This window comes from Pogona vitticeps, chromosome 5, assembly GCF_051106095.1.
Source record: "Pogona vitticeps strain Pit_001003342236 chromosome 5, PviZW2.1, whole genome shotgun sequence".
NCBI classification, from domain to species: Eukaryota; Metazoa; Chordata; class Lepidosauria; order Squamata; family Agamidae; genus Pogona; species Pogona vitticeps.
Genome location: NC_135787.1, coordinates 162,752,599 through 162,774,249, shown reverse-complemented (window position 1 = coordinate 162,774,249; position 21,651 = coordinate 162,752,599). Strand labels below are relative to the sequence as shown.

At 41.5% G+C, this 21,651-nt stretch overlaps 1 protein-coding gene across 8 annotated transcripts in view; it reads left to right on the top strand.

The window, feature by feature from the left end:
• The window catches only part of L3MBTL2 (L3MBTL histone methyl-lysine binding protein 2), a 39,577-nt gene that overhangs the window by 8,132 nt on the left and 9,794 nt on the right, over positions 1–21,651 (top strand). For 4 of the 8 annotated variants that reach the window (XM_020787900.3, XM_020787901.3, XM_078376132.1 and 1 more), the window contains exons 3-12: positions 914–1,047; positions 5,676–5,799; positions 7,531–7,610; positions 9,012–9,129; positions 10,427–10,561; positions 11,303–11,391; positions 16,151–16,382; positions 16,770–16,817; positions 18,538–18,614; positions 19,259–19,363. In XM_020787900.3, coding sequence (XP_020643559.3) covers positions 914–1,047; positions 5,676–5,799; positions 7,531–7,610; positions 9,012–9,129; positions 10,427–10,561; positions 11,303–11,391; positions 16,151–16,382; positions 16,770–16,817; positions 18,538–18,614; positions 19,259–19,363 — 1,142 coding nt within the window. The remainder of the gene's footprint in view (positions 1–913; positions 1,048–5,675; positions 5,800–7,530; positions 7,611–9,011; positions 9,130–10,426; positions 10,562–11,302; positions 11,392–16,150; positions 16,383–16,769; positions 16,818–18,537; positions 18,615–19,258; positions 19,364–21,651) is intronic. The other 4 variants (XM_078376130.1, XM_020787902.3, XM_078376131.1 and 1 more) reach the window with 2 other exon arrangements.

Sequence of the window (21,651 nt, the reverse complement as noted above, 5' to 3'; positions counted from 1 at the left end):
AATAAATAAATAGTGGGAGTTGAGGCTTCATTTGATCTAGAACTCAATTATTATTTTTTCTGGTAGTCTATGGCATCCCTGAGCAATTTAAGCTGTATAAATATTTGATATTTACCTCAAACATTTTAATGAATTTTCTTACCCATATTGTATTATACATTAAAATCTGGTTGGATGTTAAAGTTTTAATACTACAGTTTGAAACAGATGCAGTTCCAAATGATATAAAGCCTTACTCTCCAACACGACCTCCAGGGTGTTATTTAAAAGTGCAGGTTGGTGATAATAGGCTTGAACTGTTGAATTGTCCTGGAGTTCTTATTCTGCCTTTCTTAGAGAGAAAGGCGGAATAAAAATATTATAAATACTTTTAAAAAGTAAACTGTAGGCAGCATTTTTTCCTCGAGTTGTAGCTGTCCTTGATGTTCAGTGGTCATAGTGATGGTGGTTAAAGCTTCTACCTTTAGCACAGTTTAGGTGTCGTAAGCAAGCTGTGACTAGCAGGTCTCACTGATTTCAGTGGATATGCATTAAATAAGACGACATCTGGATGAAACAAGGTTCTGATTTTCAGTGAATGCAGCTCTTTCCAACCATTCACAGTTGGAACCATCTGCCCATAACCAGACTTGTTATGCCAGAGTTGTGTAAAGGAGCAAAACTGTATATAAGTGCTTTTGGAGAGCCTCCTTGTGGGGTGTGTGCTTATGATGTTAAACTCTGTCCAGGCAATAGATTTACCCCTGCAGAAGCTGCTCTTCCAAGGAAGCTAGTGTCTTGTTAAGGATCAAGGTGAACTGAAGGTTCCTGCTTGAGTGCCAACCTCTGGGTTTGTTTTTTTCCTGTGTGTGTTTTTCTAGATGGAACTGGTTAGTTTCTCATTGCTAAGATTTATTTATTTGTGCTCCCACAGCTGTCTGTGAGATGTGTGGTATTGTGGGTACAAAAGATACCTTCTTCTCCAAAACAAAACGTTTCTGTAGTGTCTCCTGCTCCAGAAGTTATTCTTCAAATTCCAAGAAGGCCAGCATCCTGGCAAGGTTACAGGTGAGGTCACAGTTAGGTTAATTGAAAATGAAGACAAAAATCCTTTTGCATTTTTACAGCAGTGTGAATGTTGGTGCTGAATTTCCATGAGTTAAGAAATCAGCATAGGCATTTACTGTTTCATGACAAGTCACGTGACTCAGCATGCAAAAACAAACGATACACTGGTTTCTTCTTCGTGGTCCCTGTCAGTGCACACAAATGGGTTTTAGTGCATCTGTGCAAAGACCCTCAGAAACTTCTAGAGCTTTAGACAAGTCCATTAGGACCTTCCTCCCATCATACGTGCCCCGCCCATGGCACAGAATGCCTCAGTTCCTTTTTTGCTGTTGCTGCAGCAACACCTTAGCTATGGAGCTTAGCTTGTTTCTGTAAGAAAAGAAAAGAAAGATAGTTAGACCTCTTGACCTTCCTCTGTTTTGTGAGTTAAAAAGAGAGAGAGAAGGGGAAGAGAGAACAAGAGAAATAGGAGAGAGAGAGAAATGAACCTCTTTTCCTGCCTTTTTATGGCCTCTTCAGGCCCCTTCAAGAGGTGTGAGTCTTGCCTGAACAAAATAACTGTATCTGATGGGCATTCTCAGCACCTCTTCTGTTTGGGTGGGGCTCACCAAACTAACTCCTGCCAGGCCTGTAAGAATTTAACAAAACCTGCACTTAAACTTTGACTCTAGCGCTTCACATCTTTCCTCTAGGAGAAATCCTTACAGCCATAGTGCCCGGTCATGGATTCTAGTCAGGCCCAAACTACAGACCCATCACCTACCTCCCCCCACTTCAAGATTGACCCAGCCTATAAAAAAGTCCAAACTAACATATAAAGTGAAGCCTTTGGGGTCAGTACTGAGGCCCACATCGACCCATTCCACTGTGTTGACACAGAAATCGATATTGGTAATGTCAGACAGACCTGGGAAGAAAAAGAAGTCATTGGCTACCCATAAAGCTAAGCACTTTCAAGCTTCATTGCCTGGGATAAGCCAGGTCCACCTCCCCTACTATCTGTGGATGAAACCTGACAAGAGATGGTATGTCTTAAATTATTGTTTGGGGATGAGGATGTCCTTCTTCCTCTGTCGATGCTGTGCCCTCCCCTGAGATTAGTCAATCTCCTGATTGGGGTAATACCTCAGCTGTGGTCACTGCGATGATGCAACCGGTGCAGGCAAGCCCTGGATCTCAAATGGGCTCTATTTCTGGCTGTATTTCAGGCTGTACATTGGTCTCTGTCTCAGACTCAATACAGGACCATCCTCCTTGAAAGAGGACCTGTAGGACCCATCATATTGACCAACCCACATGATGATACCAAAGGGCACCGCCCTCATGTTCCATACTCTACAACCGTACTTCAGGAGCCTGTGTATCACCATAGGTGCTTTTAAAAGCTTTGTCTTTATGACCGTCCCACCTATTACAATCACGAGGTTCAGTTCAAGGCTTATTACAATTTCACCCCGTATGAGTCAGACCCTCAATATCTTGGACATGAACGTCGCTACCATTATGCCTATGCTTATCGCTCAAGCTCTTCTTCTATGTTGCCATCACCTCCTTGATACCGGCCTCCGCCTAGATCCCGAGTGTTGGCTAAAGTTGTTCCATACCAACTTAATATTCCTACCCCAGACTCTTGATGTCACAGAAAACCACCCACTGTCTCCCTTGGAGGACTGCACATCTGATACTCAACTAATCCTCTGTATCGCTAAAGTCATGGACCTTGCTGTTGGCCAGCCAGCACCAGAGGAGTCCGACATGGTCTGTGAGGACATTACTCAAGACCAGACCCCACCACTTCGCCTGGCCTTCATTTTCTCTCTGCTCAGACTTGTTAAGGAATCTTGGAAGAAACCATCCTCTGTTGCCCAGATTCCCAGGAAAACTGAGAACCTTTACAAGATCCATGGTGCCAATATGGCGTTTCTTTCTAAGTATCCTCTCCCTAACTTGTTTATTGTTGACACAACTCAAAATAGAAATTGCTCTGCCTCCACCCCGAACAATCATGAAGGTAGAAAATTGGATGTTATACGCTGTCGAGTTTATTCCCCCACCACCTCCATTCTGAGGGTAGCCAAGTATATGACTGCGATGGGAGCCTACCATCTCCATCTTTGGAATAAGGCACTACCCATTTTCCAGGCTACTTCAGAAGAGCTATGCTCTTGAGGCCTCTCACTCCATCAAGTGGCCATGACCCTTGCTCGGGATGAGAGGATCGCAGCACTCCATGTCATAGATGCCACTTCTAAACAAATGGCCACAGCCATAACACTATGCCTCTATGCATGGCTCAGATCGGCTGGAATATCAGATGATGCAAGATCCAGAATTGAAGATCTACCTTCTGATGGCCTCAGTCTTTTTGATGAAAAAACCAATGATATTATAGATAACCTTCAAAAACTTAGGAAAACTGGAAGGTCATACAATTCTCATCAATACTGCCCTGACGTCACCCCTATACTTACCAACAGTATAGACCTCAACTGGATCGCCAGTGATTACAACCTTCTAATCTGTCCACATTCTCCTTTTCTCAGCAAACCACAAGACAGTGACCACGCCAGTCTGCCCCCCAGCCTGAAAGGAAAGTGAAACATACTCTCTGATTCCCCACTCATCTGACTCCATACCCCACTACCAGAAACATACTGGACCTTACACACCTGGCACCCTTTCTCCATACCTGGGCACACATCATTTCAGACAGATGGCTCCTCACCATCATCGCTATGAGCTATGCAAGAGAATTGAATTCTTTCCCTCCAACTGGTCTCTTCAAGAACACAACCTCTTCTCCCGCCTTAGAGGAGGAGGTATGCTTCTTCCTGCAAAAGAATCCATCATGCAGACATTGGGATTCTACTCCCGATACTTTGACCCATTTTACATCTTTGCCACCTCAACTATTACATCATCCCACAGCGTTTTCGTGTGGTCACCTTGGACAGTATCATCCAACTACTCCCACAGGGTGATTGGTTCAGAGTCATAAATTTAAAGGACACCAACTTTCACATAAACTTAAGTCCGGATCACCACAGATTCCTCAGGTTCACTTTCCAAGGTATGACATACAAGTTCAAAGCTCTCCCATTCAGCTTGTCAACCACATCATGGGTCTTTACAAAATGTATAGCCCCAGTTGCAGCATATTTGTGCCTCCAAGGCATCACTGTCTTCCCATATTTGGATGACTGGCTCCTAGTATCCCCATCTCGTGCCAAAGTGCTCCACAAGATCAATCTGACTCTGTCCCTTCTAACAGATCTGGGAATATAAATGAACCTCTCCAAATCGGTCTTCGAACCACCTGAACGGGTCACATACATAGGGGCAATATTCGACTCCATGCAAGACCAAGCTTTTCTACCAGAGGAGAGACAAACATCTCTACACTCTTTCCTTCGGTTTTTCTCACCCAGTGCAGCCATTACAGCCCATCTCATTGAGCATCTCTTAGGCTTCATGGTCTCCAATATGCTCGCCTCAAGCTGCGTCATTCCAGGCATGGTATCTTACCTTTTTTGACCCCAATGCTAGATCATTCCTGCAAAATCCTCATGGTTACAAAAGAACTGGCATCCCAGCTTACTTGGTGGGAAATTTGCAATCTCCATACAGGCAGACCATTCAAGGCACTTCGCCTATGCCCAAGTCACCACAGGTGCCAGCCCTACAGGCTGGGGGCCTCAGCCTGTGGTCCCCCACGGAAGCAAATCTGCACATCAATCACTTGGAGCTTCTTGCAATCATCAAAACTTTCCGTGCCTTTGAAGGCCTTCTCTCAGGATGTGCTATTCAAATAACTACTGACAACACCACAGTCCTATTTTACATAAACAAGCAAGAAAGAACACTCTCTGTCTCTCCTCTACCTGACGGTTCAACTGTGGGAGTGATGTTACGCTCGCCACATTTAACCGGCCGCAGTATACATCTCTACAGAGCACAACGCCCTCGCGGATCAGTTCAGCAGACTCCACTCATGCATCCACGAGTGGTTTCTCAACAATTATATATTCCACCTTCTATGTCATTGTCGGGACACCCCGCAGGTGGATGTTTCTGCTTCCCACACCAATGCAACATGTTCCCTCTGCTGTTCCAGGGCAGAAATAGGACCACAGTCGATGGGAGATGCCGTCATGGCCACTTGGAACCCCAGGTTCCTGTACCTCTTTCCTCCTATTCCACTGCTCCATCATCAAAATCCGACAGGACAATTCCAGTGCCACCCTGATCGCCCCATGGTGGCCCCGACAACTGTGGTTCACAACCCTCCAGTCTATGGCCCCTGATTTCGTTTGCCTTCCATGGCTCCCACACCTGCTGACACTCAACCAGGGCAAGACTTCACCCCGACCTCCATACACTACATCTCACCTCCTGGATCATATTCTCTCAATAACGCAATTTTTAGACTATGCCTGCAAACCTTCTCTGTATTTGCCACAAAGAAATACACAATAATAATTTTCTAGAAATATGACTGTAGTTTTGATGGTTTTCTGTTATATACCCTTTCACCGAAAGCAGGAAGATTTGCTTGTCTCTGGCGAGATTACTGTGGATGTCCCAGTAACATCTTTGTGTTCTGACTAGCTTTGTTAACACTTTCCCAGGGCAAACCACCTACGAAAAAAGCCAAAGTCTTGCACAAGGCAGCCTGGTCTGCTAAAATTGGAGCATTTCTTCACACACAAGGGACCGGACAGCTGGCAGATGGAACACGTACTGGCCAGGATGGTAAGTGTGGGCAGGAGACAGAGAGAATAAGAGCTGACACTTCAAACTCTGCGGTACATAGATCTTACCAGAATAAAGCACTTGATAAAAACTTTCTGTTTGAATTACTTATGTCAGCTGAAAGGAAAGAATTCATGTCTAACCTATGTAGGCTGAGGCAAAGGATGGAACACTACATAGGCAAAGGGAATCTGCATCCACTTGCCCTGTTTGAGTGGAGTGATTCAAACTGGATAGTATTAACTAAACAGCTCATACATCTTACATTGGTGTTTTACTGTATTGGTTGCATTTGTATCTGGCCCCTTTAGTGAGCTCCATATGATGTACATGGCTTTCTTTCTCCCCAGTTCATTCTCCAAAAGCCCTCTTGGGTAGAGGTCAGGCAGGGACATGTTCCAAGGGCCACTCAGTGTACTTCATGGCTCAGTAAGGGGTAGAAACTGGACCTCCCAATTCCCAGTCTAATCACTAATCAGTGTGGCTTCGCTCCTGTTCAAGATAGATTTATGAAGAAGAGAGGTAACAGCTGCTGCTGCCTGGACCAGGATATTTTAATGTTCTTCTATATATATTTTGGGGGTACAAGCCCAGCAGTATTGTTCCCCCCCGACCCAAGGCCAACATTTTTCTAAGAGAATATGCCCCACGATGTATCGTGTAGGTCAGTTTCATGGCCCCTTTTATTAGCAAACCTCACTAGTGGCATGCAGTGGCCTTGATTTCACACGTTATTTTGTGTGGGTGGAGGCTTGTTGGAAGGATGGTTCTTCCCTGGAGTCAGGACATTAGACTGAAAAACCTATTTAGATCCCAGGCAAATAGTTCAACCTATCTGTGAGACTTGCTTGATGGAGAGAAACGCCAGTGTCTGGGCCCACTTTCTCATTTAAAGTTAAGCTTTAGCATATCAGGCAAAACCAAAAGGAAAATAAAAAATTCCTTAGGTCTGAGGAAATGGACATGTCCACAGAAGCTCACATTAAAATGTATCAGTTAGTCTTTAAGGAGCCACTGTGTTTTGATCTTTTTTTATTTTATTTTATTTTTTGTTTTTGTTTTTGCCTAATATGCTAGCACAGACTAACACGGCTACCTTTTCTACAGTGACTGCTCTTAAAGTTTTAGGGTACCCAGGGTTGAGCTTTACTGAAAATTACGTAGTACCGTAGTGCGAAGAATCTGGCAAAAGTAGGACAATCTGACAATCAATTACCATTGCCCTGCAAAAGTGTGTGCTAGAGTTAGAGAGGCGAGAGGCGGGAGAGGTTGCTCGCTAGTTAAGAGTGTTTATGTCTGGCTGCTATGTTATCTGTGTAAGACAAGGTCAAATGAATTCTCTTCCCATGGTACCTTAATTCCATATCTTCATAGGAACTGTTTAGGCATCAGTGTAAGGAGAGAAGACTAGGAGCAGATCCTGATCCTAATCTCTCATTCAGTGTTCAATTCTGCGTTGTTTGTGCTGGCTTCAAAGACATTATGAATAATTCATTTCTTGTCCACCTCTATAAACAGTTGGTGTGCTTTGTTCTGAATATACAGTACCTGGAATTTAGCTACCTCTCACTTTCTGTTAAATAAAGATTTCTGGGCGGTGTCAAAATAGGATGTTACTTGAATTAAACCTATTACCATACTTGTTCTTGCTACTCTGGTATAGTATCTGTTTAATAACGTTAAACCTTCTGTACTGATATGATCCTGATGTTCTTTCTTATCTTCTCTTAGCTCTCATTGTAGGCTTTGACTGGGGAGCATACTTGCTGGACCATGGATGCAAGGCTGCCCCTGTTAGCAGTTTCAAACATGTGAGCACTTCCTGCTTTCTGTTATGATCTAGTGTGATGTATTGGAGCAAGACCCTGGTTCTGATATATTGATAAGAGAGAGCCAGAGGAAGGTGCCAGGAGAGACAGGGAATACCTTTTGTTTTCTAAAGCCACTCACTTGTGTTTCTTCCAAGAAGTTTCTTAAAATCATGACAAACATGAAAGGTTCCCAAAGCAAAGTACTGGAGCAAATTGTCTGCCTGGGAATATGGTTGGGACATATCATATGTCAGCCTAGAAAAAAATGACATAACATAAATATAGTTTAAAACAGGGATGTAAATGGGATACAGTGATTTACAAACAAGAACAGTGTTATCATTTTTAAAATCAAAATTGGGGAACTTATAGCCCAGTTTTGAACTCCAAGTCCCATGTACTCTAGCCAACATAACCCATTGGTCAAGGATGGTAGGAGTTGCACTCCAGCAATATCTAGAAGACTGTCAGTGTTGTGAATGGATCCCAGCCAGGCTCTGCAGCCATCTTAACGTGAGCAATAGATTCAAAATATGAAAAGATTTGGGCTTTTGCCAACAATGGCATAGACACAGTGTTTTCATAGAATGTTATTGGTATGTGTGCCGCCCAGAGTAGTTGAATGACTTGATGGGCAGGATATAAATACAGTATAACAAATAAATAAATAAAATATGTAGTAATAAAACAATTTATCTAATAGTCTTTTAAAAATACACAAAACATTCTGTTCTATGAGATACCAGAATCTTACTCAAAGCAGAAGAAAAACAATACCCAAACCAAAAGTTATCATTGTCCACTTAAAATACAGTTTTGGTCAAAAGAGGAAATTTTAACTTGTTATATTTTTACATTAAAATCCATACAAAATGCGATATCGGTTACACTAAACTATTTTTTAAAACATGGAAACCTGCTCTGTAAAACTAAGAATTCTCCATGGCTCTGTAAACAACCATAAAAATTGCTCACTTTAAACTCCTGTTTTGCTTCTTATCATTATAAGGAAAAGTCCCCTTCCCCTTCAGGCAGTCTTGTCAGTCTTGAAGAGTAAAAAGAATTAGAAGACCTATGTTGCAGAATTATATCAGTTCTGAGATACACCTTCCTCAACACATATCAGGCAAAATCCAAAGGAATAAAGCAAACAAATAAAAAAAATTGGCAGTCTTTTATATTTTAATGTGCGTTTTAATGGATCAAATCCACTTCTTCAGACATATGGAATAAAATTAAATAAGACTATAGATATATGTGCTAGAATGAATGGCTGAATGTATCACCCATGATATTAATATTTGTACATGGTACTGATGATTTGTTAGTCTTTTGGTGCCTTTTCCTTTCCTTCTCCCCATCCCCCAGCAATCTTCTCTAACTGCACCCTCCATCTTTTAGGTCCCCCTTTATGACCAGTGGGAAGATGTGATGAAAAGGATGAAGGTGGAAGTGTTGAACACTGATTCTGTGCTTCCCAGTCGTGTGTATTGGATTGCCTCTGTTGTTCAGATTGCAGGTGGGTCTCTTCAAGGGGATTTGTTGGTTTGTGTTTAATTGAATGCTATTAAATCTCTGAGAGCAACCAGAGATTTAAGAGAAAAATAACAATGAACTCTTAGGGATTTGGAGGGATTCAACTCTTTTGATAGTCTCTTTCAACTCACTTTTTGTTAATCTCATTTTTGCAAAGTTTCCTCTTCTGTATACTCAAATCATCATCATCTTAGAACCACAATGATGGAAGGGATTCTTTGGATCATTGAGTCCAGCCCCTGTCAAGGAAGCACAGTGGAGAATCGAACTCCCATCCTCTGGCTCCACAGCCAGATACCTTACTTACTTACTTACTTTATTTGATTTATACCCCGTCTATCTGGTCGACTCGTCCACTCTAGGCAGCTTACAATATGAGATAAAACAATAAAACACAGAAAATACATAATCATACCTAAACTATTGAACCATTTAGCAGTTCTGTTACTGTCTTCAATTTCCTTGCTGATTTATAATTTGCATATACATGAATTTGATGGCATTGTAGCCACAGTTTTGAACAGGGATCAACAGTTAATTAAGAGACCTTTGGGTAGAGTGGGCGGCATATAAATTAAATAAATAAATAAATAAATGTCTCACACTAGGTCATGGGCACTACAGTATTTAGGACTATCTCCTCTGGTTAGTTCTGTGGCTAACTGTCCTAACAAAGAATCACTTGAAGTATATGCAAGAGCAGGTGGTACCTTTATAGACCATTAAAAATCATACAGTCTGCTAGGTTTCAGGACTATCCACTTTGTCAGGCTTGTACCGATAGAAATAATTAAGTACCAAAGTTACAGAGTGTAACTTTAAAATAAGAATACCAGGACAGCCTGGTTCTTTCCTAACTTACATCTAAGGAAAACAGCTGGCAAAATCCATCTTGTCATGAACTTTTGGGAGTGGTACAAGCCTGAAGACGTGAAGAGTCATGATCCACAAGAGTTAGCAGATTGTATGACCAATCACTTACTCTTGCATTTGTATTATGCAATGACCACACAGCCCTCTCTTATTTCAGTTGAAGTATATGGTGACCCAAACATTCATGTAATCAGCCTGTGGGGAGGGGCAGCACCATGCTGGCTGGAGAATTCTGGGAGTTGTAGTTTTAAAAAATGTTTCTAACCTTAATTTGGAGGCATTCAATGGGTGGTATCCAGAGATAATGAGTTTCTCAGTAGCTGATACATTTGTCAGAAAAGACAGGATGAGAGTGTTCAGAATTTAAATTTTTTTTCCTCCTTGTATTCAAAAATCTATCGTGACAGGATACAAAGCATTGCTACGTTATGAAGGATTTGAGAGCGACTCCAGCCATGATTTCTGGGTCAACTTGGGCACTGTGGATGTGCACCCTATTGGCTGGTGTGCCGTTAACAGCAAAATCCTGGTGCCACCCCAGAGTAAGTATCTTGGGTCTCACCCAACTATGAGTCTTTGTTTAAGTCACTGTTGAATCATCTGCCTTTTATCAGAACATACACTTTGGATCTCATGACTACAAATCCTAAACTCTGCTCTTTGCAAACATTTTGGCAAACAGAACATTTCCATAAAGTATTTTAGCTGGTATGTGTGCTTGCAAATCCAAGAGTGACAGCTTTTGGTCAGAGGATTGGAGATATGAGAGGCAAAGATAGGGTGAGTATCAGGGAATGCAGATAGTATCAAGCTTGAAATTATCCTGGCTCCAGAAGTCTGAAAACCCAACTTGGTCATTTGCTTGAATCCACACCTTTACCAAGGTTGCTAATGGACCCTTTTTCTTTTCCCCAGAGCCACTCGTTTTGGTTAACAAATTTCTATTTTCTCAGTACTATTCAGGGAACTTCGTTTTTCAAGATACAATTGGGTAAAAGATCAGTTATATGATTTTTACAAAGGAACGCCCATTGTAAATCAAAGTCTATGGCACCTGAGAGATTAACAAAGATATTGTAGCCTACACTTGGACAAACGATTGTCTGTTTCAATGGGCAAACCATACATCACACAGAATTTCATATTATGTTGGTATGAGAATGAAGATAGGAAGATGAGAGAGAAAAAAGTGGGAGCTGCTGCATGTTTAATTTGGTGTGATTCTGAAGATTCAAAAGACAGACTTACGCGAGTTCTCTTTTTCATGCCATTTTCATGCGCAGCTATCCACGCCAAGTACACAAACTGGAGAGAGTATCTCATGAAGAAGCTTGTGGGGGCCAGGACAGTACCAGTGGATTTTCATATAAAGGTGAGAAAAAACCTTTCTGCATGCAGGAGGCCTGTCTTCTCCAGTCTCCTTTCTGATTGAATACAGGTGGCAAGCCAGACATAATTGATGAGCGTAGATTTGTACCAAACATAGCAGCAAAGGAAAAACAGTTTAGGCATGTGCTACATGATGGGTTTGAAAGCGGAGCTCCAGGTGGGAATAATAGACAAGTATAAAGTTTGTCACATTTTTTTTTTACATAGCCATGTACTATATTGTAGCCTACACTTTGACAAACTGTAACCTGCTTCATCAGGCAAATGATATCAGGCAAAATCCAAAGAAACAAGACAAAAATACGTGGCACCTTGAAGACTGATATATTTTAAGGGAAGCTTTTGTGGACTTGTCCATTTCGTCAGACATATGGAAACAGATTGAAATGTTGAAAAAAATATCAGTTTCACAAGTAGAACATTTTAAATAAGGCAAATTATGTATCACTCAGAAATTCACAGCATGGCTGGGTTGAGAATGTTGACAGCCGTATGCAGTTAAACCTGAATATATTTGCTGTAATCTTCCATGTTAATGACATGGTGTCGTCCAGTCTAAAGAGCTTTTAATAAATTGTTATTTTTGTCTTCATTGGCTTGACTAAAAACTCCATTCTTACATTTTTCTAAGTGTAAACCTTTCTGGCAAGCGAAGAGAGACTCCCCCTGCTGGCACATTTTAGAAAACATCCCTGGCCTATAAGAATTTTTCTTCATAATCTGTGCATCTGAATAGCGAGATGGCGGATTTAAGGAAGAGCTTTCGCAGCTTTCAGCTTCCAAGTTAAATGTGTGCTTAATGAACAGTGCTTATGTGAAAGCAGTGGCAGTGCCAATCAATCTGTCCTGGATTTTCATTGTGAGAGTTTGATTTGTGACTGTAATGGCGGCGGGGGGGGGGTTACTTTATTATGTCTTTCCTTGCCTCTTGCACATATCTTTCCATAAGACAGTCATGCTTAGAGAATAGTGATTTCTCCTGCTACAGTCTCCAAAATTATAAAAGGGTATAAAGTACATTATCAAAAAGTGCATTCCTCTACAAGGTTACTTCAGATTAAGTCCCATTGCAATAGCTGGGACTACTTATTAATACGCAAGGATAGAGTGATCAGCCTTGTTATGTAGCAATTCTTAGTATTTTTTAAATGTAATTAAAAATATTTAAAGTGCTTCTCATAGCTTGGGCAAGATCCTTTTGCATAGCTTTGCTGGTCCAATGGAGATGACATCTCTAGCAGCACCAAATTGCTGCTAATTGAAGAATCTCTGTTTTGATTTTGGATTGCATGTGACTTTGTCTTTATTCCATGTGAATGGTACACAACCTAAAAATGAACTGGGAACTCTTAATTAGCAACAATATGCCACTGCCAGTGATATCATTTTCATTGTCATTGGTGCAAGTATGCAAAAGGATACCTGGCTGTTATCTTAATAATCCTTAGAATAACCCTGTAAATTAGGATAATATTGACCTATATTATAGACCAGGCTATGCAGAAAAAGTGGCATTTAAGTGAATCAAAGCACCTGGTGGTAGAACCAGAGGTCAGGAGTTTGATTCCCTACTGAGCTTCTATGACGTGAGGCAGCCTGTGGAACTGTGAAGTCCTAGAGAGCCACCAATGGAAGAGACTGGTAAACCACTTCTGCAAACTTTATACCTCGGAAACCCTGGCAAAGGTCAACATAAGTCAGAATTGACTTGACAGCATGTAATTGTAAATTAGTGAGTTCATGCTAGAAATGAGATTATTAAGCAAGGGATCCTAATTTGAAGATGCACCAACACATTTAATGTGAGCTTTTGCTAGAAATTTGGGGCATAAGATTACATATCAAATGGTAGCAATACTAATTCTGGAGTTTTGGCTAGATCTCTTGATTTAAGAAGAGATTGTAAAGTATGCGGATTAGAGCATTCTGCTGGGGAGGGGGCAGGACAATTTCAAGTCACCTCTCAAGCATAAAAATCACTGTGCATGGTCCGACGAAGGGTTAGTTTGGTCCAGTATTCTGTTCACATGGTTGCCATCCAGTGTCTTGTGAGGATATGAGCGGAGTAGTACCTCTCCTGCTCATGGTCCCTAGCAACTGACCAACGGAGAAATACTGTCTCTGTTTATGGAGGGGAAAATATATCCATCCTGACTAGTAGTGACTGGTAGCCCCAGAAATCACAGTCTTCTACAAGTCCTTTTTAAAAGTGGTCCAAGCTGGCAGCATCACTGTCTCATGTAGCAACAAATTCTACAGTTTATATATTTTGTAAAATACTTTTTAATCAGTCCTGAATCTCCTATCATTCTACTTAACTGGATGGCCTTAGGTTCTAGATAGAAAGGGGCAACAGTTTCCCTGTCCACATCATGCCTAACATTATATACTTGTATCAGGTCACTGCTTATCGGCTTCTCCCCTCCCAAAGCTAAATAGCTGCAGAACTTGTACTCTCTTATAGAAGAATTGCTTCAGTTCCTTGGTCCCTTGGGGTACCCATTTCTCCGCCAGGAAGCTTGCTGGGTGGCTGTGGGCCAGTCACAGTCTGTGAGCCAAGCTTGCCTTGTTGAGAACGGAGGGAGGCGAAACCTTGCTCCAAACTTCTTGGAAGAAAAGCAGCATAAAATATCAGCAACTGTCAGACTGATCCCTCTGAATGCTGTGGATGAGGCAAAGCAACAATAGAAGTGTTGGAATCGTAAATATCAGAATTTGATAGGATTGTGTTTCATTCATGAAGGATTACATGGCTACAGTTAGGTCCAGAAATAATTTGGACACTGACACAATTTTCATAATTCTGGCTCTGTACGCCACCACAAGGGACTTGAAATGAAACAACCGAGATGCAATTGAAGTGCAGACTTTCACCTTTAATTCAAGGGGTTGAATAAAAATATTATTTATTTATTTATTTATTTGATTGATTGATTGATTGATTGATTGATTTCTATCCTGCCCTTTTAGACAAAGTCTACTCCGGGTGGGTTCCATCAAACATTATAAACTAAAACAGTTAAAAACAATTAAATACAATTCAAAACAATAGTACAGTAATTAGTAACGCTTAGTAGTGCTCAAGATGGGAAAACAGAAAATTATAATAAAAATAAAGTCAAGTATTGACAGGAGGGAAGGCCTGCCGAAAGAGCCAAGTTTTTAATTGACTCTTAAAACACCCAGCGAGGGAGCCAGATGGATCAATGATGGGAGATTATTCCAGAGCCGAGGGGCCACTGCCGAGAAGGCCCGGTTTCTTGTTCTTTCTCTCCGGGCCTCTCTCGGCGTTAGGCCCCTCAACCATCCCTCCTGGCTATGGCGAGTGATTGGAAACATGAAATGTTTAGGAACTGCAACCATTTCCATACACAGTCCCCTTCTTTCAGGGACTCAAATGTAATTGGACAAATTAACAAAATTATAAATAAAATGTTCATTTGTAATACTTCATCAAGAATCCTTTGCAGGCAATGACTACTTGAAGTCCGGAATGCATGGACATCACCATATGCTGGGTTTCCTCTTTTGTGATGCTTCACCAGGCCTTTGCTGCAGCTGTCTTCAATTGTTCATGGGTCTTTCTGCCTTGTTTTGTGTTCAGGAAGAGAAATGCATGCTCAAAGTCTTCTCTTCATGGTAGACTTGGATAATGATATGTCTACCTCTGGGAGAGTGTTCTTCACTTGGCTAGATGTTGTGAAGAGGTTTTTCTTTACCATGGAAAGGATCCTACGCTCATCCACAACTGTTGTCTTCTGTGGATGTTCAGGCCTTTTTGTGTTGCAGAGCTCACCAAACTGTTAATTCTTTTTCTCAGAATGTACCAAACTGTTAATTTGGCCACTCCTAAGGTTCCTGCTATTTTTATTTATTTATTTATTGCTGCCTAAGGATCTCCTGTTTCACTTGCATTGAGAGCTCCTTTGAACACATGTTGTGGGTTCATAGCAACAACCTCCAAATGTGAATGCCACACCTGGAATCAACTCCAGAACTTTTACTTGCTTAATCAATGATGAAATAACAAAGGAATAGCCCAGTCAATGAAACAGCTTTTGAGACAAATTATCCAGTTACTTTTGGTCTCTTGAAAAAGAGGGGGCTACTTATTAAAGAGCTGTAATTCCTAAACCCTCCAATTTGGATGTAAGGTAAAGGTTCCCCTTGACATTTTAGTCAGTTGTGTTCGACTCTAGGGGGTGGTGCTCATTCCCATTTCCAAGCCATAGAGCCAGCGTTTTGTCCTAAGACAGTTTCCGTTGTCACGTGGCCAGCACGACTACACACAGAACGCTGTTTACCTTCCCATCGAGGTGTTTATCCACTCGCATTTACATGCTTTCGAACTGCTAGATTGGCAGGAGCTGGGACAAAGCGACGGGAGCTCACTCCATCGTGTGGATTCGATCTTACGACTGCTGGTCTTCTGATCCTGCAGCACACAAAGGCTTCTGTGGTTTAACCCGCAGCACCACCACGTCCCTTAATTTGGATGTGAATACCCTCAAATTAAAGCTGAGAGACTGCACTTTAAGCCCATATTCATTATTTAACTATAACTTACATTTATTTTGGTAAAATAACAAAACCTGTGTCAGTATCCAGTTATTTCCAGACCTAACTATATACGTATTCTGGAGGTGTAGATGTAGTAGTAGTGCAGATAGCACTTGATCTGCCCAGCAAAAGTTGAATATATGGCATGGAAAGCAGCATTGACCCTCTTCTTCTTTTCTCAGATGACTGAAAGCATGAAGTATCCTTTCCGCCAAGGCATGAGACTGGAAGTGGTAGATAAGACCTGTGTCTCCCAAACACGTATGGCTGTAGTGGACAGTATAATTGGTGGCCGGCTGAGACTTCTTTATGAAGATGGGAACAGTGATGATGATTTTTGGTGCCACATGTGGAGTCCCCTAATCCATCCTGTAGGCTGGTCCAAAAGAGTTGGCCATAACATAAAGAAAGGAGGTGAGGTGATTGCATCAGACAAACATAACTTGTCTACTATTTCAGGGTTATCTGTCCATTAGTAACATGTAGCAGCAAACTTGCATTCAGTGGGCAGAGCCAACCTGTGAAAAGCAAGTTGTGTTCTTGTCTGCACCCATGGTCCAGTGATACTGCTAACATTGCATCTGGTTCTTGGCTCAATTTAAGTTCAGGTGCTCTTTAGCCATTTGAAAGAATGAACAAACAGATGCATTCAGTGTAGCCATCACATACACCGTAAGTCTGAGACTAGTCTTATTGAACTGTTGTGACTGTTGCTTCCAAACTCCAGCTAGCAAGACGAGGCTAATCAGTATATTTGCTAAAGCTGAACCTAAGTAACTGACACCACCCTCTTTTGGGCAGGGGAGAGGTTTCTGAAGTCCACCAGTGTCAAGAGTCAAGGTAATGTAGGTCAGTGCACACCTTTCTTACTCAGATGTATTTTCAACCAGCATTTTGTTCCCTCTGTAATTTATCTAAAGTAGAATACGTTTGGTTGACACTTTTACTGTAGATTGGCAACATTTGACTATGATGGCTGTAAACAGAACAGGAGGAAATGTCATTAAAAGAGGAACATCATGTATTAACATTGCTTTCACACTTTAACATTGCTTTTAAAATTTTCACTGTGAGTCACTTAGTCATTAATTTGCAAATGGCTGGTGTCCTGCAGTAGAATTGCCCATGACTAGACATGTTCTGAGATGGCTGTTTTTAGTAGAAATGCAGGAAGGCAGTGTTGAGAAGAACTAGCAGCCATTTATGCCTGGCAATGGCCAGAATCTAATTGGTGTTTGCTTAAGACTGGTGTGGCTTGCCACAACTAATTGCACCTAATTGACAAGGTGCCACGGCATGTCTTGGTTGCATGACTGGTCACACACCCAAATGGACAACTGAAATGCACCCTAGCATCTCTTCAATTAGTTGTGGCAAGTTAAACAAGCATTATACGAGCACCACTAGCATTCCAGCCAATGAGATGAAAATGGCATTGCCTTTTTCATCTTTTACCAACAGGTTGGGAATCCGTACACTGTTGACATGTGTACATACATGAAAGCAGAACTTTAAAAGCTACTTTTTTGTATTGCAACTTCCAGAATCCCCCAGCTAGTATAGTCACTGACTGTGCCAACCAGGTGTCTGGGATGTTCTGGGAATTGGTGTGCAAAAATTGCATGTTGTTGTTTAGTCGTTTAGTTGTGTCCGACTCTTTGTGACCCCATGGACCAGAGCATGCCAGGCCCTCCTGTCTTCCACTGCCTCCTGAAGTTGGGTCAAATTCACGTTGGTAGCTTCAATTACACTGTCCAACCATCTCGTCCTCTGTCATCCCTTTCTCCTCCTGCCTTCACACTTTCCTAATATCAAGGTCTTTTCCAAGGAGTCTTCTCATGAGATGGCCAAAGTATTGGAGCCTTAGCTTTAGGATCTGTCCTTCCAGTGAGCACTCAGGCTTGATTTCCTTTAGAATGGATATGTTTGTTCTCCTTGCAGTCCAGGGGACTCTCAAGAGCCTCCTACCAAAATTACATAGCATTTTCTAAACCCTTCAAAGCAAAGCATGCTGCTTATATGCTGCCCCATAGTGCTTAAAGCACTTTCTGGACAGTTTACAATTATGCAGGCTGCACATTGCCCCCCAGCAAGCTGGGTATTCATTGTACCAACCTTGGAAAGATAGAAGGCTAAGTCAACCTTGAGTCAGCTACCTGGGATTGAACCCCGGGTTGTGAGCACAGTTTTGGCTGCAGTACAGTAGTTTTACCACTGTGCCATGAGGCTCCTAAAGGAAGATATCTTCACCAGTTCCTGTTCACTTTCATGAACTGCCATTGGAACATGTTATTCTTTAATCTAATTTGCACATTCTATTATAAAAATCTTTTTGTTTGCAATATAATTTTTTATATCGAGGTAAATTTAGAAGCTTTGGTTCAGCAATATCAGGATATGTATTGTATAAATCTATATAATTTTAATGGCAGTCAGAATAAGGGGTTAGAGTGACATGTGGCTAATATCTTGTACTGCTTCATTTATCATATAAAAATTTGGAATTGTTAGCATATTTCGGGGTCCCTCTTTCTTTCTACCAATGCCTGTTATGTGTTTTTCTTGAAAGAAAGGTGCAATGAAATGGCCAACCACCCAACCTTCCGGAAGATCTACTGTGATGCTGTTCCATATCTTTTCAAGAAGGTAACTGAGGAACTATTGAGGTCTTGTTTCCATTCCTGCCTGGGAAGATAATATGTGCAGGATTGGGAGATGTGTGAGAGGGATGTGGAACTGGTGAACACTGTCTCCTACAGTGCCGGAGGATAGCAGCTGGCCCCATCTAAGAAGCTCATTGTAAAAATATTGGGGAGGTTTGAGAATAGAGTGGAAGACCTGGAATAACTAAATACAGAATAGAATGGAGAGCAAGAATGCTAAAACTCTCTCCAGAAGCACATGGAAGGGTATCTGTGCATGAAAATATTTGTTCTGTTGCCTAAAATCTAAGGGTGAGACCTTATGGGAAATTTACATGAAGGTGGTGTCTCCTTGCTAACTGTGTTGAGTGACGGTTGTACTTCCACTTCAGCAAGAGAGAAACACTGGAGAAAAGCACTCTACCATGTTTATTCCATTTACTCTTGCAGCCTTGTCTTGTGATATATCTTCCTATTATTCTTGTAAAACATCTGATGAACTGAAGAGTATAAGAGGCTACAGCTTACCTAAAGCTACTCAGCAAACAACTGAACTCAGAGCTCCTGGGTGCTAAACCTATTTTATCTAGACATCCAGTTTGCCTTTTTTCCCCTTAACTAAAGTCTTTTCCCCATAATGTGTTTTAGGTGCGTGCAGTCTACCCAGAGGGTGGTTGGTTCGAGGAAGGGATGAAACTGGAAGCCATTGATCCTTTGAATTTGGGCAACATTTGTGTGGCTACTGTTCGTAAGGTATGCTTGTCTGAGAAGAGAGAGAGTGTGCGTGGTTACAGCTCAGCATAGCAATACAAAACCTTCTTTGCTCTATTTGTGTGAACATACCTGTCATATTTTGTCTTCCAAGGAGCTTAGACTTTGAATTTATTGTGGAAATTGTTACAGAAAGAAGGGAACTTAATATGAATTACACCTTATAGCGATGGCTTTCAACCTTTGCTTCTCCAGTTGTTTTGGACTTCAACTCATAGAATCCCTTACCATTTGACATGTTGATGGGGGCTTCTAAGAGCTGAAGTCCAAAGCAGCTGGGGGACAATTCACTAGGGGCATTTTCAGTATGGAGCATTGAGGTTTTGGGATTCTGTCCTTAAATTGTTGTTGTTGTTTAGTCATTAAGTCGTGTCCAACTTTTTGTCACTCCATGGACCAGAGCACCCCAGGCCCTCCTGTCTCCCACTGCCTCCCGGAGCATGCTGGTAGCTTCAGTTGTCCAGCTCTCACTTCCATATATCACTACTGGAAAAACCATAGCTTTCACTATGTGGACCTTAGTCGGCAAGGTGATGTCTCTGCTTTTTAAGATGCTGTCGAGGCTTGTCATCGCTTTCCTCCCAGCAAGCAGGTGTCTTTTAATTTTGTGGCTGCTTTCACCATCTGCAATGATCATGGAGCCCAAGAAAGTAAAATCTGCCACTGCCTCCATATCTTCCCCTTCTGTTTGCGAGGAGGTGATGGGACCAGTGGCCACAATCGTAGTTTTTTTGATGTCGAGCTTTAGCACATTTTTTGCGCTCTCCTCTTTCATCCTCATTAAGAGGTTCTTTAATTCCTCCTCACTTTCTGTCATCAGAGTGGTATTGTACGGTAGTTGAAGCATTCTTTGGCACTGTCCTTCTTTGGGATTGGGATGTAAACTGATCTTTTCCAGTCCTCTGAAAACTGCTGAGTTTTCCAAACTTGCTGGCATATTATGTGTAGCACCTTAACAGCATCATATTTTAAGATTTTAATAGGAGGAATTAAAGAACTGGAATGTCATCACCTCCACTGGCCTTGTTGTTAGGGATGCTTTCTAAGGCCCACTATCTGGGTTGTCTGGGATATCCAGGTATAATTCCTCTGTGTATTCTTGCCACCTCTTCTTGATGTCTTCTGCTTCTGTAAGGTCCCTACCATTTTTGTCCTTTATCGTGTCCATCTTTGCACAAATGTTCCTTTAATATCTCCAATTTTCTTGAACAGATCTCTGGTTTTTCCCCTTCTGTGATTTCCCTCTGTTTCTTTCCACTGTTCATTTAAGAAGGCCATCTTGTCTCTCCTTGCTATTCTTTGGAAGTCTGCATTCAGGTTTCTCTAACTTTCCCTATCTCCTTTGCAATTTGTTTCCCTTCCCTCTCCTCCGCTATTTGTAAGGCCACATTGGACAGCCAGTTTGCTTTCTTGCATTTCTTTTTCTTTAACATGATTTTCGTTGCTGCCTCCTGTATAATGTTACGAGCCTCCATCCATAGTTCTTCAGGCACTCTCTCCACCAAAGCTAGTTCCTTAAATCTGTTCTTCACTTCCACTGTGTATTCATAAGGGATTTGGTTTAGATTGTATCTGACTAGCCCAGTGGTTTTTCCTACTTTTTTCAGTTTAAGCTTGAGTTTTGCTATAAGAAGCTGATGATCAGAGCCACAATCAGCTCCAGATTTATTTTATTTTATTTTATTTATTTTTTTGCTGACTGTATACAGCATCTCCATCTTTGGCTGCAGAAAACATAATCTGATTTCGGTATTGCTCATCTGGTAATGTCCATGTGTAGAGTCGCCTCTTGTTGGAAAAGAATGTTTGTGATGACCAGCTTGTTCTCTTGACAAAACTCTACAGTATTAGCCTTTGCCCTGCTTCATTTTAAACTCCAAGGCCAAACTTGCCTGTTGTTCCTTTTATATTTTGACTCCCTACTTTAGCATTCCAGTCCCCTATAATGACAAGAACATCTTTCTTTGGTGTCAGTTCTAGAAGGTGTTGTAAGTCTTCACAGAATTGGTCAGTTTCAGCTTCTTAAGCATCAGTGAGTAGTGCATAAACTTAGATTATTGTGATGTTGAAAGGTCTTCCTTGGATTCGTATTAAAATCATTCTTGTCATTTTTGAGATTGTATCCCATTATAGCTTTTCCCACTCCTTTGTTGACTATGATGGCTACTCCATTTCTTCTAATCTACGGGATTCTTGCCCACTGTAGCAGATATGATAATAATCTGAATTGAATTCGCCCATTCCTGTCTTTTAGTTCACTGATGACCAGG